Source organism: Budorcas taxicolor, chromosome 2 (genome assembly GCF_023091745.1).
Source record: "Budorcas taxicolor isolate Tak-1 chromosome 2, Takin1.1, whole genome shotgun sequence".
NCBI classification, from domain to species: Eukaryota; Metazoa; Chordata; class Mammalia; order Artiodactyla; family Bovidae; genus Budorcas; species Budorcas taxicolor.
In genome coordinates, this window is record NC_068911.1 from 174,333,560 (window position 1) to 174,351,372 (window position 17,813).

Below are 17,813 nucleotides of genomic sequence, written 5' to 3' on the forward strand. Positions count from 1 at the left end.
GGTTGTTCTGCCAAACTTTCCATTCTCTGTCCCTTTGTGAATCAAGACCTTGACTTCATCCTGCGTGTGACTTAGCAGAAGGGGGTAAGGAGCCAGATGCCAGCTCTGTGGTGTCTGCCTGTTGGCTGCACGACCACCCCAGGATGGTGCTTTTTAGCCAGTTTTCCATTTCCCCTCCCCCCAGGCACCTGGCTGCCCCTCAGTTAGGAAAGGTTACCGGGGCCGGAGAGCCACCCCGCCCTCTGAGAGTTCCTGCAGGTGGACTCGGGGCTCGGCCGGGCGTCGCCCTCCGGGGGCCCTGGACGTACTTGTGCAGGGCATGTCCACGGGATCCAGGTCTGCTCTGTAGTAGCCGTTGCGGCAGACGCAGTTGGTGGCTCCTTCTGAAGTGGTCCGGCTGTTGATGGGGCAGTGGGTACAGGCCTCGTCCCCTTGGTTGGCCTTGAAGGTTCCAGATGGGCAACCTGGAGAGAAGACAAGGAGAGTCACAGGGGAAACCAAACGAGAACTCAGGCCACAAGCCACGGAAAGGCCAGCAATGTCCCAGAGGGGCCACACAGTGGGGGCAGGTGGGGAGCCGCGCCTCTGAAAGCTCTTGAGGGTCTCCAGGCCCCAGCATGGCAGTCCCAGCTGTGCCCAGAGGTCCCCCTGAAGCTTCAGTTTGTCTCTGAAGCTGTCTATGAGTTCAGCTGGGGCCCCTAGCAACCATCCCTTCCTACTGCAGGTGGGCTGCCCCACAGCTTCTAGGACCAATCCTGACTTAGTCTGAAGACTGTGACGAAGCCTAGGGCAGTGCCCACGGTCCAGGCTTGCTGACTAACGGCTGGCTGGGCTCTGATTCTTGCACCTAGATTCCTGGATTCTAGATGACTGTGAGGATATCATTGCAGTAGAAAAATCCTAACCCAGCACAGGGCGCGCAGAGAGGTGACGTGCGAGAGCAGGAAAGAAGGCTGGCTTGGGAAGCTAACCCAGAGGCTGAGTCTGAGTTCCTGTGTGGCCCTTTTTCTAGCTGTGTGGCCCAGACAAATGGTTTAACCATTCTGAGACTTGTGTTCTTTTTTAGTAAAATTATGATGTGTGTGTGCATGTGGGCATGCTTAGTCATACCCAGTTCTCTGTGACCCAGTGGGCTGTAGCCCATCAGGCCCATGAGATTTTCCAGGCAAGAATAATGGAGTGGTTTGCATTTCCTTCTCCAGGGGATCTTTCCAACCCAGGAACTGAACCCACGACTGCTGAATCTCCTGCAATGGACGTGGATTCTTTACCGCTGAGCCACTGAGGAAGAAAAATTATGCCAAGGCCCATTTCTGAAGGCCATTGTGAGCACTTGGCATAAATATGCGAGGCACATGGCCTGAGGCCTTGCACAGTATAGATGTCCAATGAATAGTAGCCGTTAACAGCAGGTGTTTGATCAATTGAGTGAAGAGGACGTGCAGTACCAGGGACAGCCTGAGGAGGGCAGTGTTTGCACTTGGTGGGCATTCAACAAGCTGGATTTTCCCCTGGGCTTTGGTATTCTTCCCTGCTCTGGGGGCATGTTTAGGATTTGGATTCAGGGCCTAACACTCAGCGCTTCGATTCTTCAAGAGGTGTCCACTCCTGTGTGTTCCTATGTGCAAACTCATCCCCCCACCCTCCTCCTGGCCCTGGACTGGAAATCAGGAGGTCTGGGGTCTAGGTCCTGCCCATTTCTTGGGCTCAGTTTCTTCTGCATTCTGGGGTTCATAATCACAGTTCTCCTATGGTGCCTCAGGTCGGGGGGTCAAGCAAGGGGTAAGTGAGAGGCGGACCAGGAAGAGCTTTGCAGTGGGCAAGCTCTTCCTGGGGATGAAATGTGGCTGAACTGTCCACAGGCCGGGGGCTCTCACCTGGATTGCATTCCATGCCTGTGTACTTTGTGACCTTTCACAAGTAACTCTACCTTTCTGAGCATTAATTTCCTCATATGTTATAAATGGCTCACATAGATTTCCCTGAATCATTTTTCCAGTCCAGTTTAAGTCTTAGCAACTTGCCTTCCTCCCAAACCTCTCAGAGACGCTGCTCTCCTTAGTCTCACATCAGGGGTCCCTGACCTCCATGCCGTGGGCTGGGACCAGTCTGTGGCCTGTTAGGAAGCGGGCTGCACAGCAGGAGGCGAGCAGCGGGTGAGGGAGCAAAGCTTTGTCTGTATAGCGGCTCCCCATTGCTTACATTACCACATGAGATTGCAAATGACTGTGGCTTTAAAAGCATGTTTGAGACAACTTCCACTCTCCACACATTCTGGATTGAAGTCAAGGTGGAATATCCTGAGATGGCCAAAAAAGCACTGAAAAGCCTGCTTCCATTTCCGACATGCTATCTACAAGAAGCAGGATTTTCTGCGGTGATTGTGACCAGACAAGACGGTGCAGCAGACTGGACATCAGCAGCACACTGTGGTGCCACGTCTCCCGTCACCCCAGACGGAGCCATCTCGTTGCAGGGAAACAAGCTCAGGGCTCCCACTGATTCTGCATTATGGTGAGTTGCATAATTATTTCAGGGGCTTCCCTGGTGCTTCAGCAGTAAAGAATATGCCTGCAATGCAGGAGATGAGGGTTCAGTCCCTGGGTCGGGAAGATCCTCTGGAGGAGGGCACGGCAATCCACTCCAATATTCTTGCCTGGGAAATCCCATGGACCGGGGAGCCTGGCTGGCTACAGTTCACGGGGTCACAAAGAGTCAAACACACACACATAATTATTTCATTATATATCAAAATATAATTATAATAGAAATAAAGTGCACAATAAATGTAATTGAATCACCCCAAAACCATCACCCCTCCTCCGGTCTGTGGAAAATTGTCCTCCACAAAACTGGTCCCTGGTACCAAAAACACTGGGGATCAATACCTTACACGACTTGCGTTTAGGGTGCTTTACTCCTCTGTCATAATTACTCATCAAGGGGAATCTCCTGGCCTTGTTCTTGGCTCCCCCAAGACTGCAGCCATGTCTGACCCACGGCTCCTTCTCCTGTGCCTAGCACAGAGCCTGGCGCTGAGCAGCTGCTCCATAAATACTCCCTGAAGCTGTCTGCTGAAATGGAAAGGGCCTGGGCTTTGGGGATCATATATATAGGCTGAAAGGCAGGGAGGAACGGTGCTTACTGCGCAGGCTGCTGAGTGAAACCCAGCTCCGCATGTGCCCGCTATCTGGCCTGGAGCCAGTTGCTTGTCTCCTCATCTGTAAAATGGGGCAATAGCATCTACCTCCTGCAGTTGTGAGGATTCCATGGGTCAGTTCCAGCAAAACTGCCTAGCCAATTCCTGGCATTAGTAAGCTGTATCTGGTTCAAGTACCGACCTGCTGGGTGACCTCAGAGAGGTGGTTCAGCCTCTCTGAACTAGTTTTCTCCTTGGTAAGAGAGCGTCTGCCTTGGAAAGTAGCCATGAAGGATTGCATGTGATGAACAGCGCCTGGCCCAGGGTCAGAGAGGCGTTGCAGTTCCAATCTCAGGGAAGTCTCCATGATGAAGCAAAGGGCGGTTCTCCCAGGGTGCTAAACCACAGCACCCTCCCTCGGCCTGGGGTTCTACTTTGCCTGCCTTTTGCGGGGGAGCTTCCAGAAGGTGGCATTCCCCGTAATCCTGCAGCCCTGGCTGGTGCCACCCTGACCAGGCCCTGTCAGGATCTCAGAGAAGAACCACGTTCAGCCCAGTCCTTAAGAGCTGCCGGACAAGGGAAAGACAGTACCTTGAAGCAACCAACCAGGCCACAGCGACACCAACGAGGAAGGTGGCAGGAAGTGCCTCATCCATCATACAGAGGGGGAAAACCAGGGCTCTGGAGCGTAAATATGAAGTGCACAGCATTTATTGAGTACTTATTAAGTGCTGGCCCTGTTCAAAGGACTTAACCCGTAGGAACTCATCCAAACCTCACCCAGCCCTACATCAGAGATAGTATTTTCTGACGAGGGAATTTCTGCATAGGGGTGAAGTAGTTTTCCGAGGATGTGGGCTTAAGGGGGCAGTGCTGGGATCTGACCTTGGGTGGTCTGACTGCAGAGGTCACATCCCTAACCGCCACACTGTCCTGCCTGTAAGAGACTCACACCGCACCAATGGTCCACACATGCTGGGCAGGGGCTGGCAGCTTCTGCTCTGGGAGCCCAACCAGGGCTCACTGCATTTTGCTGCGCTGGTCCTAGAGACCCTGCCTGCCCTCCCTCTCAGGCACCAACCTTCCCCTGCTGGGTGGATGAAGGGACAGCCTTGCCATCTCGGCATCTTGGCACCATCCCGTCCAGACACACGGGCTGCAGCCCTGGCTCTAGCTGAGTGGTTGGCCTCTCTGAGCCTCAATCTGCTCTGCAGTAGAATGGGGACACAGGATCCCAGGAGGGCCACCTGAGAGAAGCCAAATGTCTTGGTCCCAAGACTGGGATCCTCCTGGCTCCCTCCCAGGCGAGAGCCTGCCCAGCTTTAGTATGCCTCTCCCATCTGCTGATGGTTCCGTGGGCCTGGCCGGGTGGCTGCCTGCTCTCTGCTCCAGGCTGTGCCAGCCCCTCCATCTGGACCACCTTCCCGGCTGGCCTCCCTGCATCGCCACGTCCCAGGCCCCCTCTCCGACTCCCCAGTCTGCCTCCATCGGAAGGCTTCCTGCCTGGCCACCCCTCGGCCCTCTCAGGGGACATTCTACACTTTCTGTATCTTTGGGCTTCATGAAAACCGCCCTTCAGTCTTGAGAATTGGCACTGCTCTCCACCTGGTCACCAGGTGCCCTGGGGGCCTCCTCCTCTCCCCCACCCCCTGCAGCCAATCAATTACTAGGTCTTCCCTCCTCAGCAGGGCCTGACTCTGGCTCCCCTCGGCGGTCCCCACCCCTGCGGGCATCTGGAAAGCCCCTCCTGCCCACTCCTTAGCCTCTCATGACCATCTGGCCTCCTCCGCCCACCCTCCAGAGCCAGCTTTCCAAAGCCGACATTTTTGCGTCCTTTGAAAATCCACAATGGCATAGACAATGGAATATTATTCAGCCAGAAAAAGAAACGAAGTATTGATACACGCTACAACATGGATGAACCTGGAAAGCATCATGCTTGGTGAAAGAAGCTAGACACACGCTTCCATTTATATGAAAATGGGTAGACGGGGCGCATCCAGAGAGACAGAAAGGAGCTGAGGGGTTGCCAGGGGCCAGTGGGAGCAGCGAATGGAGAGTGACTGCTAATGGCTATGGGGCTTCTTTCTGAGGTGATGAACATGCTCTAAAGTTGACTGCGGTGAGAGTTACACAATTCTGCGAAAATACTAAAAACAGAGGTGAATTTTATGGTGATATGAATGGTATCAAAATAAAATTCCTATGTAAGAAAAATCCACGATTGCTCCCTAAATTCCTCAGGGTGCCCGGGACCCCAGGGCTGGCACTTGCCCCCTCTCAGCACCCACCGCCCCAAGCCTGATGCTTCACTGTCAACCATGTGTGGCACCACCGCCCCAGCCTGCCCCCATGCCTGTGCCCCTCCTGCCCTCATTACCTGGAATGCCCTCCCTTTGTCATCAGGCAAACTTTTACACCCCTTTAGGACAGCACAGGTATCCCCCTTCCGGGATGTCTTCCCCAAGCCCCCCCAAAAGGGTTGAGGGGCCTATCTGAATTACTTACACATCTGTCAGTCTGACCGCAAACTCCCAGCGTGATGTTGGGCGCCTAGTGAGTGATGGATGGAGGGAGTAAGGGCTGAGAGTATCCGCCCAGCTACTGTGCTTGACATTTGAGTCAACAGGTCCACAGAGGGGCAGACAACACGTGGCTCTTTAGCAGCAGAGGCGGAAACTGATCCCACCAGCCACTGCTTCTCGTACAGAGAAGGGGTCGGAGGCAGCCCCCAGTCCATGGTGCCCAGGGGCCCAGGGCCCACGCCGCTCCTAACATCTCAGTTGGGAAGGCGCCCTCCTGCCAACACCTGAGTCTCGGGTACAGAAGTGGGAAGAAAACAGAGACAGCTGAGGTCACAAACGTGGGTGGCTCTACCACGGACAGGTGTGGGTTCAGACAGGTCTCCTGCCCTCTGAGACTCAGTCTCCTCCCTGGAAAGGGAACTGACACCTGTCTAGATGCAGCAAGAAGCCTCTGAATGTGTCTCTTGCTTCACCTCAGCCTCCCTGGCAATCATTTGCAGTAGCTGGAGTGACCTCATGAGAAGGAGTCAGAGCTCAGGCTCACCAGGGGTGCCCCACGCGCTTAGAACGGATGCGCGCACCTAGGCCTGGAAGGGCGGCTCCGGGGCCTTCCTGCCCCCACCTGATGCTCTCCCCTTCGTCTCTGTTTCCTTCGCTGACCCCATCACAATTTGCAATCATATTAGCAAAGAGCTTATCAACTTACAGCCCATCTGTCCTTTGCTTGCATTTGGAAGTACCTGGCGAGGAAAAGAACCTGGTCGGTCTGGTGCTCCTTGGTTGCCTAGCAACTGGCAGAGTGGTGGGAACATAGTAGGTGCTCAACATACATTTCCTGAGGGAACAGATATGCCCCTTACAAGGTGTCGCGAGAATCATATGAGAAAGCGGGAGAGAAAAGACTTAGCAAATGCCAGGCTGGGTACCGCGGTTATCATGTCAGCTTCACCAGGACTGCCTCATGGCTCAGATCTCTCTCCACGTCTCACTTTTCCCCATGGGTCCTCCCATGGGCCTGTCCACCAGGGAGACAAAGTCATCCCGGGTTTTCAGACTGGAAGTTCTGCATCCCAGAAATAGCCGCCGTCCCAGACAAACCCTCCTGGATGCTTCCCAGCCCCATCTGTCACCTCTCTCCTTTGCTTGCAGTGCTCTGGACGCCCCGGGTGTGCATGCACCGGTCCCTGTACCTGAATGCCCTCCTCCCCCATCCTCCGCTCCCGCTGGATCGGTGCGTCTGAAGCATGTTCCTCTGGGAGGCCTGCCTTCCACTGTCTACAGCAGATGACTCAGACTCCACTGCAGCAGATCAGGCTCAGGTCACCCGGACCGTGGTGTGCCGGTGAACGGCTATTTGGTGGTGGTGGGGGGAAGCCCTGATATGTTGTGTTTGCCAACTGCTATGGTAAAAATGCTCCCACCGGGCAAATTTCAAGCCACCAATCTGAGATGACTAAACACTGAGTTAGGAAGAAATGCCCACAGTCAGCTCTTGTGAGCCAAGCCAGCAAAACTCAGCCCATCCCACCACTAGACTTCACCTGTATGTCACCACCCACATCTTGAGCACTTAGTACAGGGTATGGTGCATAGAAGGTGCTCAGTTAGTTCAGTTTGCTATATGAAGGCAGGTCTGTCTAACTGGACTGGTTAGGGGCTGTAGGTTTGATAGGTTAATATACATAAGGTGCTTAGGACATACAGCAAGTGCTATATAAACCTTAGCTGTTATTACTCATTCAGCATGTAGGGACAATCATAATCACCCTTTATTATGTGCTTTTGGGGTGACAAGTCCGGTGCAAGTGATTTACATGGGTTCTCTCGCTGAATCCACGCAACCACTCATTGAAGTAGGTTATCATTATTATCCCCATTTTACAGATGATGAAACTGAGGCTCAGAGGGGGTAAGTGAACGTCACAAGGCCACACAGCTACTCAATGGCAGAACTGAGGTTTGACTCCAGGTCTTTGTGGTTCCAGGTACTATCGGTTACAGGAATTATCAAGTGGCGGAGTATCAGGGCTGGAGACCATTTTTCAGGCTGACAGAGGGGACAGGGCTTGCTGGGGTCATTCAGCAAGGTAGAGAGGCATAGCCTGGGCCCCAAACCCAGGAGCTGGAGCCAAAGTGGGCAGCCAGCACCTGCCTGCTGCAGACGCCCAGAGCCCTAAGCCAGGCAACCCGAGGCGGGGATGGCAGCCGAGGCGGGGATGGCAGTCAGCCGGGAGGAGGAGAGAGGATTACGGGGAAACAGATTTTCTCCCCGCCTGCCCCCTGGGCTCCGGGGATAGGTGATAATTGACCGAGTGAGCCCTGAGTCAGGCCGAGGCAGGGCTCCATCTGGGCCTGGCACGGCGGGGCTTCTAACTGGCACGGAGTGATCCTCGAAGCCTCCCTGGCTGGCCCGCCGCTTGGCTCCCCCTTCTCCGCCCAGAGACTCCGGATTAATCCCCGAACGACTGATGGGCAGGGGACTCAAATGCTGTCGGGCCTCGTGTGCCAGGCCTCGGGGGTGGGGAAGCAGTGTCTCTATCTTTCCAGGGGTGTCCTGCAGACCAGGGGGCTCTGTGTTCCGAGTAGAGGCAGGCTCACCAGTCTAGCTCCCACTCCTAAGAAATGGATGAAATTGAACCAGGGCCTCAACCGTGGAGCTGGCTGCCAGGGCGGAATCCCAGGCCTGCCTCTGGCTAACAGTGTAACTGTGGGTAAGTTCCCTAACTCTCTGCCTCAGTTTCCATGTTTATATAATGCGGGGGCAGAATGGTGACACTGTCTTACATTTGCTGGCAAGATGACGTGAGTTAAGGGAAAGAAGACACTTGCCACAGTGCCTGCCTGATTCATATGAAGGGCTATACACGCGTTTACTTTTATTATATATGTTCATTCTTGGCCTGCCACTTGCTATGTGATAAGACCTGGGGATACAGAGACAAAGAAGATGTAGTCTCTGCGCTCAGGAGTGTGGGTCCAGTTGGCGAGATGGTGTGTGATGAATTTATTCAATAGGCACTTATTAAGCCCTTGTTATTTCATGGCTGGTGACTGCAGCTTGCTCCTTGGAAGAAAAGCTATGACCAACCTAGACAGCATATTAAAAAGCAGAGACATTATTTTGCCAACAAAAGTCCATCTAGTCAAAGCTATAGTTTTTCCAGTAGCCATGTATGGCTATGAGAGTTGGACTATAAAGAAAGCTGAGTGCTGAAGAATTGATGCTTTTGAACTGTGGTTTTGGAGAAGACTCTTGAGTCCCTTGGACAGCAAGGAGATCCAACCAGTCTGTTTTCCTGGGTGTTCACTGGAAGGACTGATGCTGAAGCTGAAACTCCAATACCTGATGCTGACTCATTGGAAAAGACCCTGATGCTGGGAAAGATTGAGGGCAGGAGCAGAAGGGGACGACAGAGGATGAGATGGTTGGATGGTATCACCGACTCAATAGACGTGAGTTTGAGCAAGCTCTGGGCGTTGGTGATGGATAGGGAGGCCTGGTGTGCTGCAGTCCATGGGGTCATAAAGAGTCAGACACGACTGAGTGACTGAACTGAACTGAAGCCCTTGTTGTGTACTAGGCACTGGGTCATGGAGACAAAAGGCCCAAGTCCTGCCTATTAGAGGCCACAACTGAGCAAAAGGCTGGCACGTCTTCCTTTAACCAGGGCTAACTGCTGGCTGCTGTGGGTAGAGGGGCCCGGGAGTGGTGCTGGGCTCAGTGGTGCCTGGTTTGAAGGGCAGCTGGCCTACCTTCCTGCCTTGAGATCTCCAGGAAGTTCTGGATTTGGGTAGTGGAAGGGAGGAGGGAGGGAGGGAGGCCAGGCCTCAGCTATGCTCCGGGCCGTTGCTCTGTGAACCCAGGCCACTTCCAGCCTACTTCGGTGTGGTTGGGACCATCGCTGTGGCCTCTTCCAGCCAAAGGACTCTGGCTGTGGACACGCTCAGGCACCCGACCCTGGGCTTACACTCTCCCTGAACTGTGAAAGAACTGATTTGTGTGTTTCAGGGGCTTATGAGGAGCGTATGTCGGGGCTGAGCTGGCGGTGCTCTTGTGGCTGAGTGGGCGGGGCTCTGGGGTCTCCTCATGCAAAGTGGCTTTAGCATTTTGCACGCTTTCTGCTTCGGCTGCTGAAGTTCAGCCAGTGGAGCCAGTGCCCCTGCCCTGGGCTGGGCAGGGCACTGATCCTCTGTGCCAGGGGCAAAGTCACGTGGGATGCGGGCGGCAGGCAAGCTCCCAGGGTGGGAGGAGGAGCTTCCGATCTCTGTGTGTCTACAGGCACCGCCTGGTGCTGGGCCAGGGGCCTCCGAGCCTATAACCTCATCCATCCTCATGATGGCCCTGTGCGGCAGGAGGTGTTGTCCCCATTTTAGAGATTAGGAAACTGAGGCTCACAGGAAGGAAGTGTCTGTCCCAAAGTCACTCAGAGACATAGTGGCAGAGCCTGTACCCCCAGAGTCCACGCTCTCACATGGCGTCCGAGACCCTCAGTGTTCCAATCTGATGAAGGGGGGCCCCTTCTGACCCTTCTAGCTCTTCCCGTCTCAAGGGGTGGGGGGAGGGCCCTGCCCATCCAGGTTAAATCCAAGAAATGACTCGGGGCCAACCCCCTGCTGCGGTAGCTCCTACTGGGACCACCCAGGGGATGTCAGTCATCCTCCAACGCCCCCGCCCCCCCCATAGGCCCAGGCTCCCCCTGCTTGCCCCTGCTGGGACCCTGGCTCTCTGGATCTCTGCCAACAGCTGGCAGGACTACAGAAGTCAGGAGGCAGCGGCGGGAGTTGTGTTAACAGCTTCCTCTCTGCCCGAGGGGGGAACCCAGGGTGTCCCCAGGCCAGCCTCGCACACGGCCATCTGCAGCGTCCTCTCCCGGCTCGAGACCCGTCTGGGGCTCCCTTGTGCCTGTGGCAAGTGGCGCCCGCTTCAGCCTCCCCTGCACGGTCTACACTGCCATCTTCAGCTCCCATGGCCTCCCAGCGGCGCCCTGGGCGCCACTCACAGGAGGCCGCTGCCTAGCGAGTGTGCTCAGTGTCACCTCTGCCTGATACGTGGGCCCCAGCTCCAGCCTGGCTTAATTCCTCTTAGTCCTTCACATCTTGACTCCAGCTCCTTGTGGGCCCTTCTCCTGGAGCACTGCCCCCCACCAGGGCTGGGGTTGGGGCCTCTCTTCTGTGTTCCTGAACCACCCACCCCTCGCCATGGCCCCTGCACGATTACATGGGTGTGACTGTCTGCCTCCCTCCCAAGGCCTCGAGCCCAGTGGTGGCAGGAACCCACAGTGACCGGCAGCTCTCAGCCCCACGGTCTGGCTGAGAGGTGATGAACAGGAGGTCTCAGCAAGTGTTTGTTGATTGACCTACTGACTGAGGCTTAGAAAGGTGGAATCTTGCACTTACGGTCACTCAGCTTGTGCATGGACTAGAGGTTTGGTTCTAAGGCTTCTGGGCCATGGCGGCCCCAGGGCTCACCTGGGGTCTAGGCAGTGGGCTCTCAAAGCACCCTACCTTCCTCCTTCTTGGCATTTGGGTGACATCCATCTCTCTGCCTCCCCCAGACTGTGGGCTCCGTGAAGGCACCCCCACGCCTTCCCTGTTCAGGGCCAGCCCTCCGTAACACCTCCCTGAATGACAGGCCCCAAGCGGGGGAAAGGGCACGTTCACAGCCTCCTGGAGAAGGCAGACCCTGAAGCCCATGGCTGCAGAGGTGGGTGAGAGTGTTTCAGTGCCAGCTCTCTGGCCCCGGGATCCTGTCAGGGGCCCCTGGCTCGGCTCTGGCCCGCCTCCCTTCACGCCATCCCCGTGGTGGGGGCCCAAGAGCTCCCGCCCGCCCAGCAGGGAGCCCCATTCCTCCAATTTCCTCCCAATTAATCAAGCTCTGAACTTTTTAATTATCTGCCTGCAGGGTGACTCCCCACTCTGGTGAAGCAATTAAGGACATTTCCAAGTGTTGTGTGGTTGCCGGCAGGCGGCTTTGACCAGACCCTCGCGGAGGAGGTGAGCAGAGGGAGGGGCTGGGGACAGGAGGGGTGGACAGGAAACCCCTGGGGTCATGGGGCTACTGGGAGGCTGTCCTGGGGTCCTGACCAGGGCTATTCCAGGGATCTGCGGCTGTGTTATCCTGGTGTGTCCCCCTCCACTGACACGTTCATGCAAAGGTCCTTCCTCTTCAGCTAGAATCTGGCTTCACAGATTCCAGACAGTTACCATGTGCCAGGCGCTGGGTTAAGGCGCTTGACAATTTCACTGCATCCCTACATTGACCCTGAGAGTAGGAAGTGTAATGATCAGAGGACGCAGAAGCTTAGACGACTCCAGAGATGCAGCCGGGATTTGAGGCCAGTTCCAAGTCCACAGCCGCTTTATCAACTGTCTCTTACAGAACAGCAAGCATGGCCTGTCAAAGCGCCCCAGAACAAGGCTGGCAGCAGGAGATGCCAGCCAGCTTGAGAGCCGCTGAAGAACACGGGCTCTCCCTGGGCAGGGCGGCTTGGGGGAGGGGGCCTGCAGGCAGAGTGGACAGGCTGTGCCAAGGCGTGGAGGCCTGAAGTCACACGGTGTGTGTGCGTGCACGTGTGCAGCTACGCATAGGTCAGGTTCGCGGAGGCATGAAGCTGGAGTCTGGGAGGGGTGGGAGGTAGGCCTGGAGAGGTGGCTGGGGTCTGGGTCACTGGAAGTCAGGAGGATCTTCACCATCTTCTGTCCAAGCTCTTCGTTTTACGACTACAGAATACATGACCCAGACAGGCACAGTGACGTGCCTGAGCTCACACAGCAAGTTGGTGGCTGATGGAGCTGGGGCAGCAGCCAGGAATCCTGATGCCCAGAATGGAAGGGATTGAGAGAGGGGCAAAGGAGCTGCAGCTGTAGGCTCACGGTGGCTGCCTCCAGACTGGTCTCCTGGCCCTTGCCCTTGCCTCCTGCCCCCAACCTCCCTTCTTGCCGCTGGCTGCACTCGGCCCTCAACACACCAGTCAGAGGGATCCTGCCGAATGGGAATCTGTGGCATGTCGCTTCTCTGCTCCAAGCCCTGCAACAACTGCCACCTCACTTGGGATGAAAACCAATAACTGTACAAAGCCCCCTTGACCTCTCTGGTTACATTTACCCCCAGGTATTTTCTTTTTCTTGGTGCAATTGTGTCCTCTTTTACTTCTCCGAACACACTTCCTACAACCGTCCCTCTCGTCCACCCTGCTCCAGCCACACCGGTTTCCTGGCTGACCTGGAATATGTTGGGCTTCTTCTAGCCTCAGGGCCTTTGCACACACTGTTTCCCTTGCCTGGCTCAAGTCCTTGTTCAGCTACTCCTTCACTCCGCCCCTCTCTGAGCCTCACATCCCCCATCTATAATTGGGGTTAATGTTGTACTCTCTGCCTTCCTCCCCAGGCTAACATGGGATCCTGATGAGAAAATGGGGAACAAATAGAGCTCCCCAAAAGCCCCCCCTCCATCTTGAGGCTACCACTGCAACAGGGCTTGTAAAGATCTTCACTGAGCCTCTGACGAACCGTGGGCTCCAGGCTCCCCCAGAGCTGAAGCTGGAGCAACACGGTGGAGCTCCCTAACCTGTAATCCTCAGGACTCACAGATGCTGGAAAAGCGAGTGTTAAATAATAACCACGATGTGCCCTGGGGGGAAGCCGGATGTGTGGGGAGAGCTTGACACATCTGGCAGGGCAGGCCTGAGTCCCCCGGCACATCTGGCTGCTGTATTGACAGGCGGTGCGGCGGGTCACTGCGGAAGGGCCTGTCAGGTCCGGTCCTCGCATCACGAGGTGGGTGACGGCCGGATGGAGCTGGGAGCATCTCCCAAGGGCCGGGGGCCATCGCTCCCCTGTGGGTTGCCGCTTCAGACCCCACTTCAGGCCATCCACTGGACTTTGAGGTTGTGCTCTGAGAGGCGGAATTAGGACCCAGAACCTGGGCCACCAGATTCCAAAATCCCTACCTCATCTTGTCTGCACCGGCTGCCCCTACTGGGGCTTGGGGAGCCTGGGAAAGCCCCCTCTCCTCTCCAGCTGGGCGGTGGGTGTTTTCGGGGTCACCTCATGGAGCACTTCCTCTTTTATGGGATCCAGTAACATGGTCATCAGCTCCACCTGAGACAGCCCCCTTGGGCTCCTCCCTCCTCCCACCTGCCCCAAGAAAGCCATGGTCATTAATAAAGGACACAATTAGCTGTCAGCGGAGAACATGTCTGGAATTTTTTTACCTGCTCTGTGAGTTCGGTTAAGGCAACAAAGCCCCAGACCCCCCCGGGGAAGCAGCTGCCATATACCTTTCAGAGGCCCCCTTTGGCTGGGCCCAGGGCAGGAGGGGGCCTGTGACTTCTGCGGTGTGGGTTCCGCAGGTCTGGGCCTGCGCAGGGCGGTGTTTTCCAGGCCAGTGGAGAAAGTGACAGAGTAAGAGAGATTTTCTGGCAGAAGTTGTTTTTTTCAACCCAACAGGCAATACAATTCAATACAATTTCCTCCTCCTTCCTGTGCGGACTTAAGGGTCTTTTAGAGCTCGAAGGACTTGAGAGAAAGCAATTAGTTCAGCCTCTCATTTTATACCTCATTTTACAAGTGGGGAAACCAAGGCCCCGGGAGGGGAAGTGATCTTGTTCGTGGCAGATACATCTATGTGGTGCTCTTTGGGGTTCTGCACAGATCCCTGAGCTCTTTGACCACGATCAGAACCCGCAGTCAGCGTCTTTGAAGTCCGTGATGGTCGCTGTCCAGGCTCTGCTGAGTCTCGACTACGTGCTGGGGAGCGAGGGACAGTGGGATCCGAGGGAAACGTGGCCCCTGGCCTCGCAGAGCTGAGGGTCCCATGAGACGGATGGAGGGAAAGGGGCAGTGGACAAGCGTGAATACTCCATCTGCAATGGCCGCAGAGGAGAAAAGGGAGGCTGAGGCAGGACCACGGGCATCACTTTGTGGTCAGGAGAGACTTCTCTGAAATACGGTCTTTAAAAGGCAATCCCTGGGGGACAGAAATGAGTGGGAGCAGGATTTGCAAAGATGGGACCAGCTCAGGGCCTCGGTTCCTCTCCGTGTAACGAAGCGGGACATGACAGGCGCCTGCTGCCCAGCTGCCTGGGCCCAGCTGACTCTGACCCTGGCAGGCACTTTCGTCTAAGAATGCCACAAGGTCAGGACCTGCCAGCCCTATTCCGCAGACGAGGAGAGGAGGGACTTCCATGGTGGCCCAGCGGCTGAAGGCTCCATGTTCCCAGTGCAGGGGGCCCGGGTTCAACCCCTGGTTGGAGAGATAGACTCCACATGCCGCAACCAAGAGTTTGCATGTCACAAGTGAAGATCTCGGACGCTACAATGAAGACAGAAGGTCCCGTGTGCTGTGAATAAGACCCAGCGCAGCACCTTGCCCCCGCCCTCCCCCTCCCCCCTAAAAAAGACAAGAAAATGAGGCTCAGAACAATGAACTGCCTTCCCGGGACACCTGGACACCAAGTTCAGGAGCCTGGGCCTCTAACACCTGCCTCTCTCTGCCCTTCTGGGAGATTTCCAGAACTACGCCTCTCCCCCTCAGTAACCCTAAGGCTGGTCTGCTCAAGCCCTGGTGGCCTGTGACTTGAATGCTAATGAAAACCCCACTCAAGAGGTCCTGGCATTTGGCGCCTCAAGGAAAAGGGATTAAGAAACAGGAATAGGGAGAGCTGGGAGCTTGCCTGCTTCGCCCCGAGGCTCCTAGGTTGGTGGGGTGGGGGGGCGGTGGCCTGCAATCGCTCTCCCTCCTAGGGGTACAGGAATCATTCCCCTTCTCCTGTCGGCTTCTGGGGAGCAGGAGTGAGCCTCAGCGAACCCAAGCCATAAATCAAATGTGCAAGATGTGGCTTGGCAGCCATCCCAGTGAAAAAGATCTGGGGGTTTGAGTTGACCACAAGCCAAAAGCTGCTGAAAAAGCCAATGTGGTCTTAGGCTGTAAGAGTAGACGGAGACTGACAGCCCGGCATCGCACCCCTCCACCCCGCTGCTCAGGGAAGGTCAGTGCTGAGCTCCACGTTTTAAGGAGGGCCAATGAGTGGTAGTGGACAGGGAATCTCAGGCATCCAGCTGGTTGTCTATCTGCAGGCATTTCTGGACGGTGCTGGAGGGGCCCGGAGTAGGCTCCCAGGTTCAAACTCTCCTGGCAGCATTTTTCAGGCACACAGCAGAGCTCTGGAGCCTGACCTGCCCCGGAGCTCTTCCTCGCCTGGATCTCTGAGAAGTATGAGTTCTCTCCTTAATCTTGCTCAGCTTCTGTCTCTATGTCCTAGCCCTCCTGGACACTGCGGATTTGAGATCACGTGTGTGGTCTCACCATGGCCTGCCCTCGGTTAAGGACAAGACTTCATTAAAAAGACCCAAAACAAACCCAACATTCTAGATAAAGACTTTGTGCTCAGCCCTGTGTTCAGACTGGAATAAGCCAATCCCTGGCCTTACAATCGCTGTCGAGAATGGGAGAGTGAATACGATCAGTTAAGATATCGAAGCAGTTTTCCGGAGGACGGGCCATTTGAACTGGGTGTTACAGGATGAACAGGAGTCTGTGAGGGCCAGAGGAGGTGAAGGATGAACAGCGTGTGCAAAGGCATGGAGGGGAGATGGGCAGGGGGCAGGGGTAGCTGGAGCATGAGCGGTGTGGGAGAAAGCGGGGGGCACAAGGCAAGAAAGAAGACCTGGGCTTAAGTCACAGTAGCCTTATGAGCTCAGTGATGGAGTTTGGGGTTTTATTCTCTAAGAGGAGCGAGGCCAGTGGGGGTCCTGCGCCAGAGCTCAAAATGGTGTTCATATGCCCTCTGTCCTTCCCTCCCAGCCGCGTGCCTGGGCTCTCACCTTCTTGCACTACAGCCCCCCTCCCCTTGCCTCAGCTGACCCGCTCCCTTGTCTCAACTCTTACCCATCTCCTCTCTGTTTTCCCTAGTTCTCCAGCCTTTCTTCCTTTGTTGAAACCAGTTCCACCTCTTCCATCATTAAAAAAAAAATGAACTGAGCGATTAACAACAACCATGAACACCATCTATTGTGCCCAAGCCATGTGCCAGACTGATGGCTTCATGAAAGTTATGGGGGGCGGGGCTGTGCACCCCAGGGGTTGGGGGCACAGGCTCTGGGGTCAGGGTCCGACTGGCCTTGGCTCTCCCACTGACTTTGGGCAGGTTACTTTTCTTTGGGCCTCTACATCCTCATCTGGAAAATGGGTCTATCAATAGGACTTAGCTTGTAGGGAAAATTCAGAGTCAATTCCATAGTGTGTACATTCATCAGCAATTCCTACAGGAGTCCTAGAAAGGCAGGTACTAGTGACATTCCTACTTAGAGAGGAGACAGTCAAGGTTTTATGAAGATAAGTACCCTGCCCAGAGCCGGTATCAGAGCAGGAGAGGAACAGTGGAGTGCTACATCTGAGGCCAAAGGCGAGGTATTAACTATTCTATCACAAGGCCTCACCTCTTCCAAGCTGGGGACTGGGCTGGGCCCAGGGACCTAAGTCTCAGTAGGCTCCCAGCCTGGTGGGGAAGACGCCCCAGAATATAGCTGGTTTTTAAACAGCGTGACCAATGTCAGGGGACGCATGGGGTAGAGCGAGGAGGTGCTGGGCCTGGAAGCCCAGAGAAGGGGACCTTAACATTGTTTCCTGGAGGTGTTAACACTTGAGCGATCTTAGGAGAGAAAGAAGGACAAGAGAAAAGAATGAAAGGAGGGCTGTGCTGGGCAGAGAGGGAACAGCCCGTGCCAAGGGGTGGAGATGTGAGACCTGCGGCTGGAACCTTGAGTCTCTGAGTGTGGGGTTGCAGGATATGAGGCCGGGCAGGCAGGCAGGGGTGGCCAGCACTGAGTCTCCCACCCATGCCCCGTGGCACTGCCTACAGATCAAGGAGCTCTGCCTACAGCTTGACAGCCTGTGAACCCACAGAGAATCAGGAAGAAGCCTGCTCAGTCCCTGGACTGGAACATCCTTGGATCAAAAAATCCCCCACGGCTGAGCAGAGACCCGGGGATCCTAGCCTCCTCTGCAGGGCCCTTCGAGTCTAACAGATCCCAAACCTGCCCAAAGATAGATGGCTTCCTTAACAGTTACTGTAAAAACACTCCTATCCCCGAAGCTTACAAAAATCCCACACCTTCTCAGTTTTAAAGGGTCGAAAGTTGAAAATTAT

The 17,813-nt window shown here is 55.4% G+C and overlaps 1 protein-coding gene across 1 annotated transcript in view; it reads right to left on the reverse strand.

Moving 5' to 3' along the window:
- Positions 1–17,813, reverse strand: part of EPHB2 (EPH receptor B2) — a 137,308-nt gene that overhangs the window by 53,335 nt on the left and 66,160 nt on the right. The window contains exon 3 of the mRNA XM_052635730.1: positions 309–464. Within this exon, the coding sequence (XP_052491690.1) occupies positions 309–464 (156 nt within the window). The remainder of the gene's footprint in view (positions 1–308; positions 465–17,813) is intronic.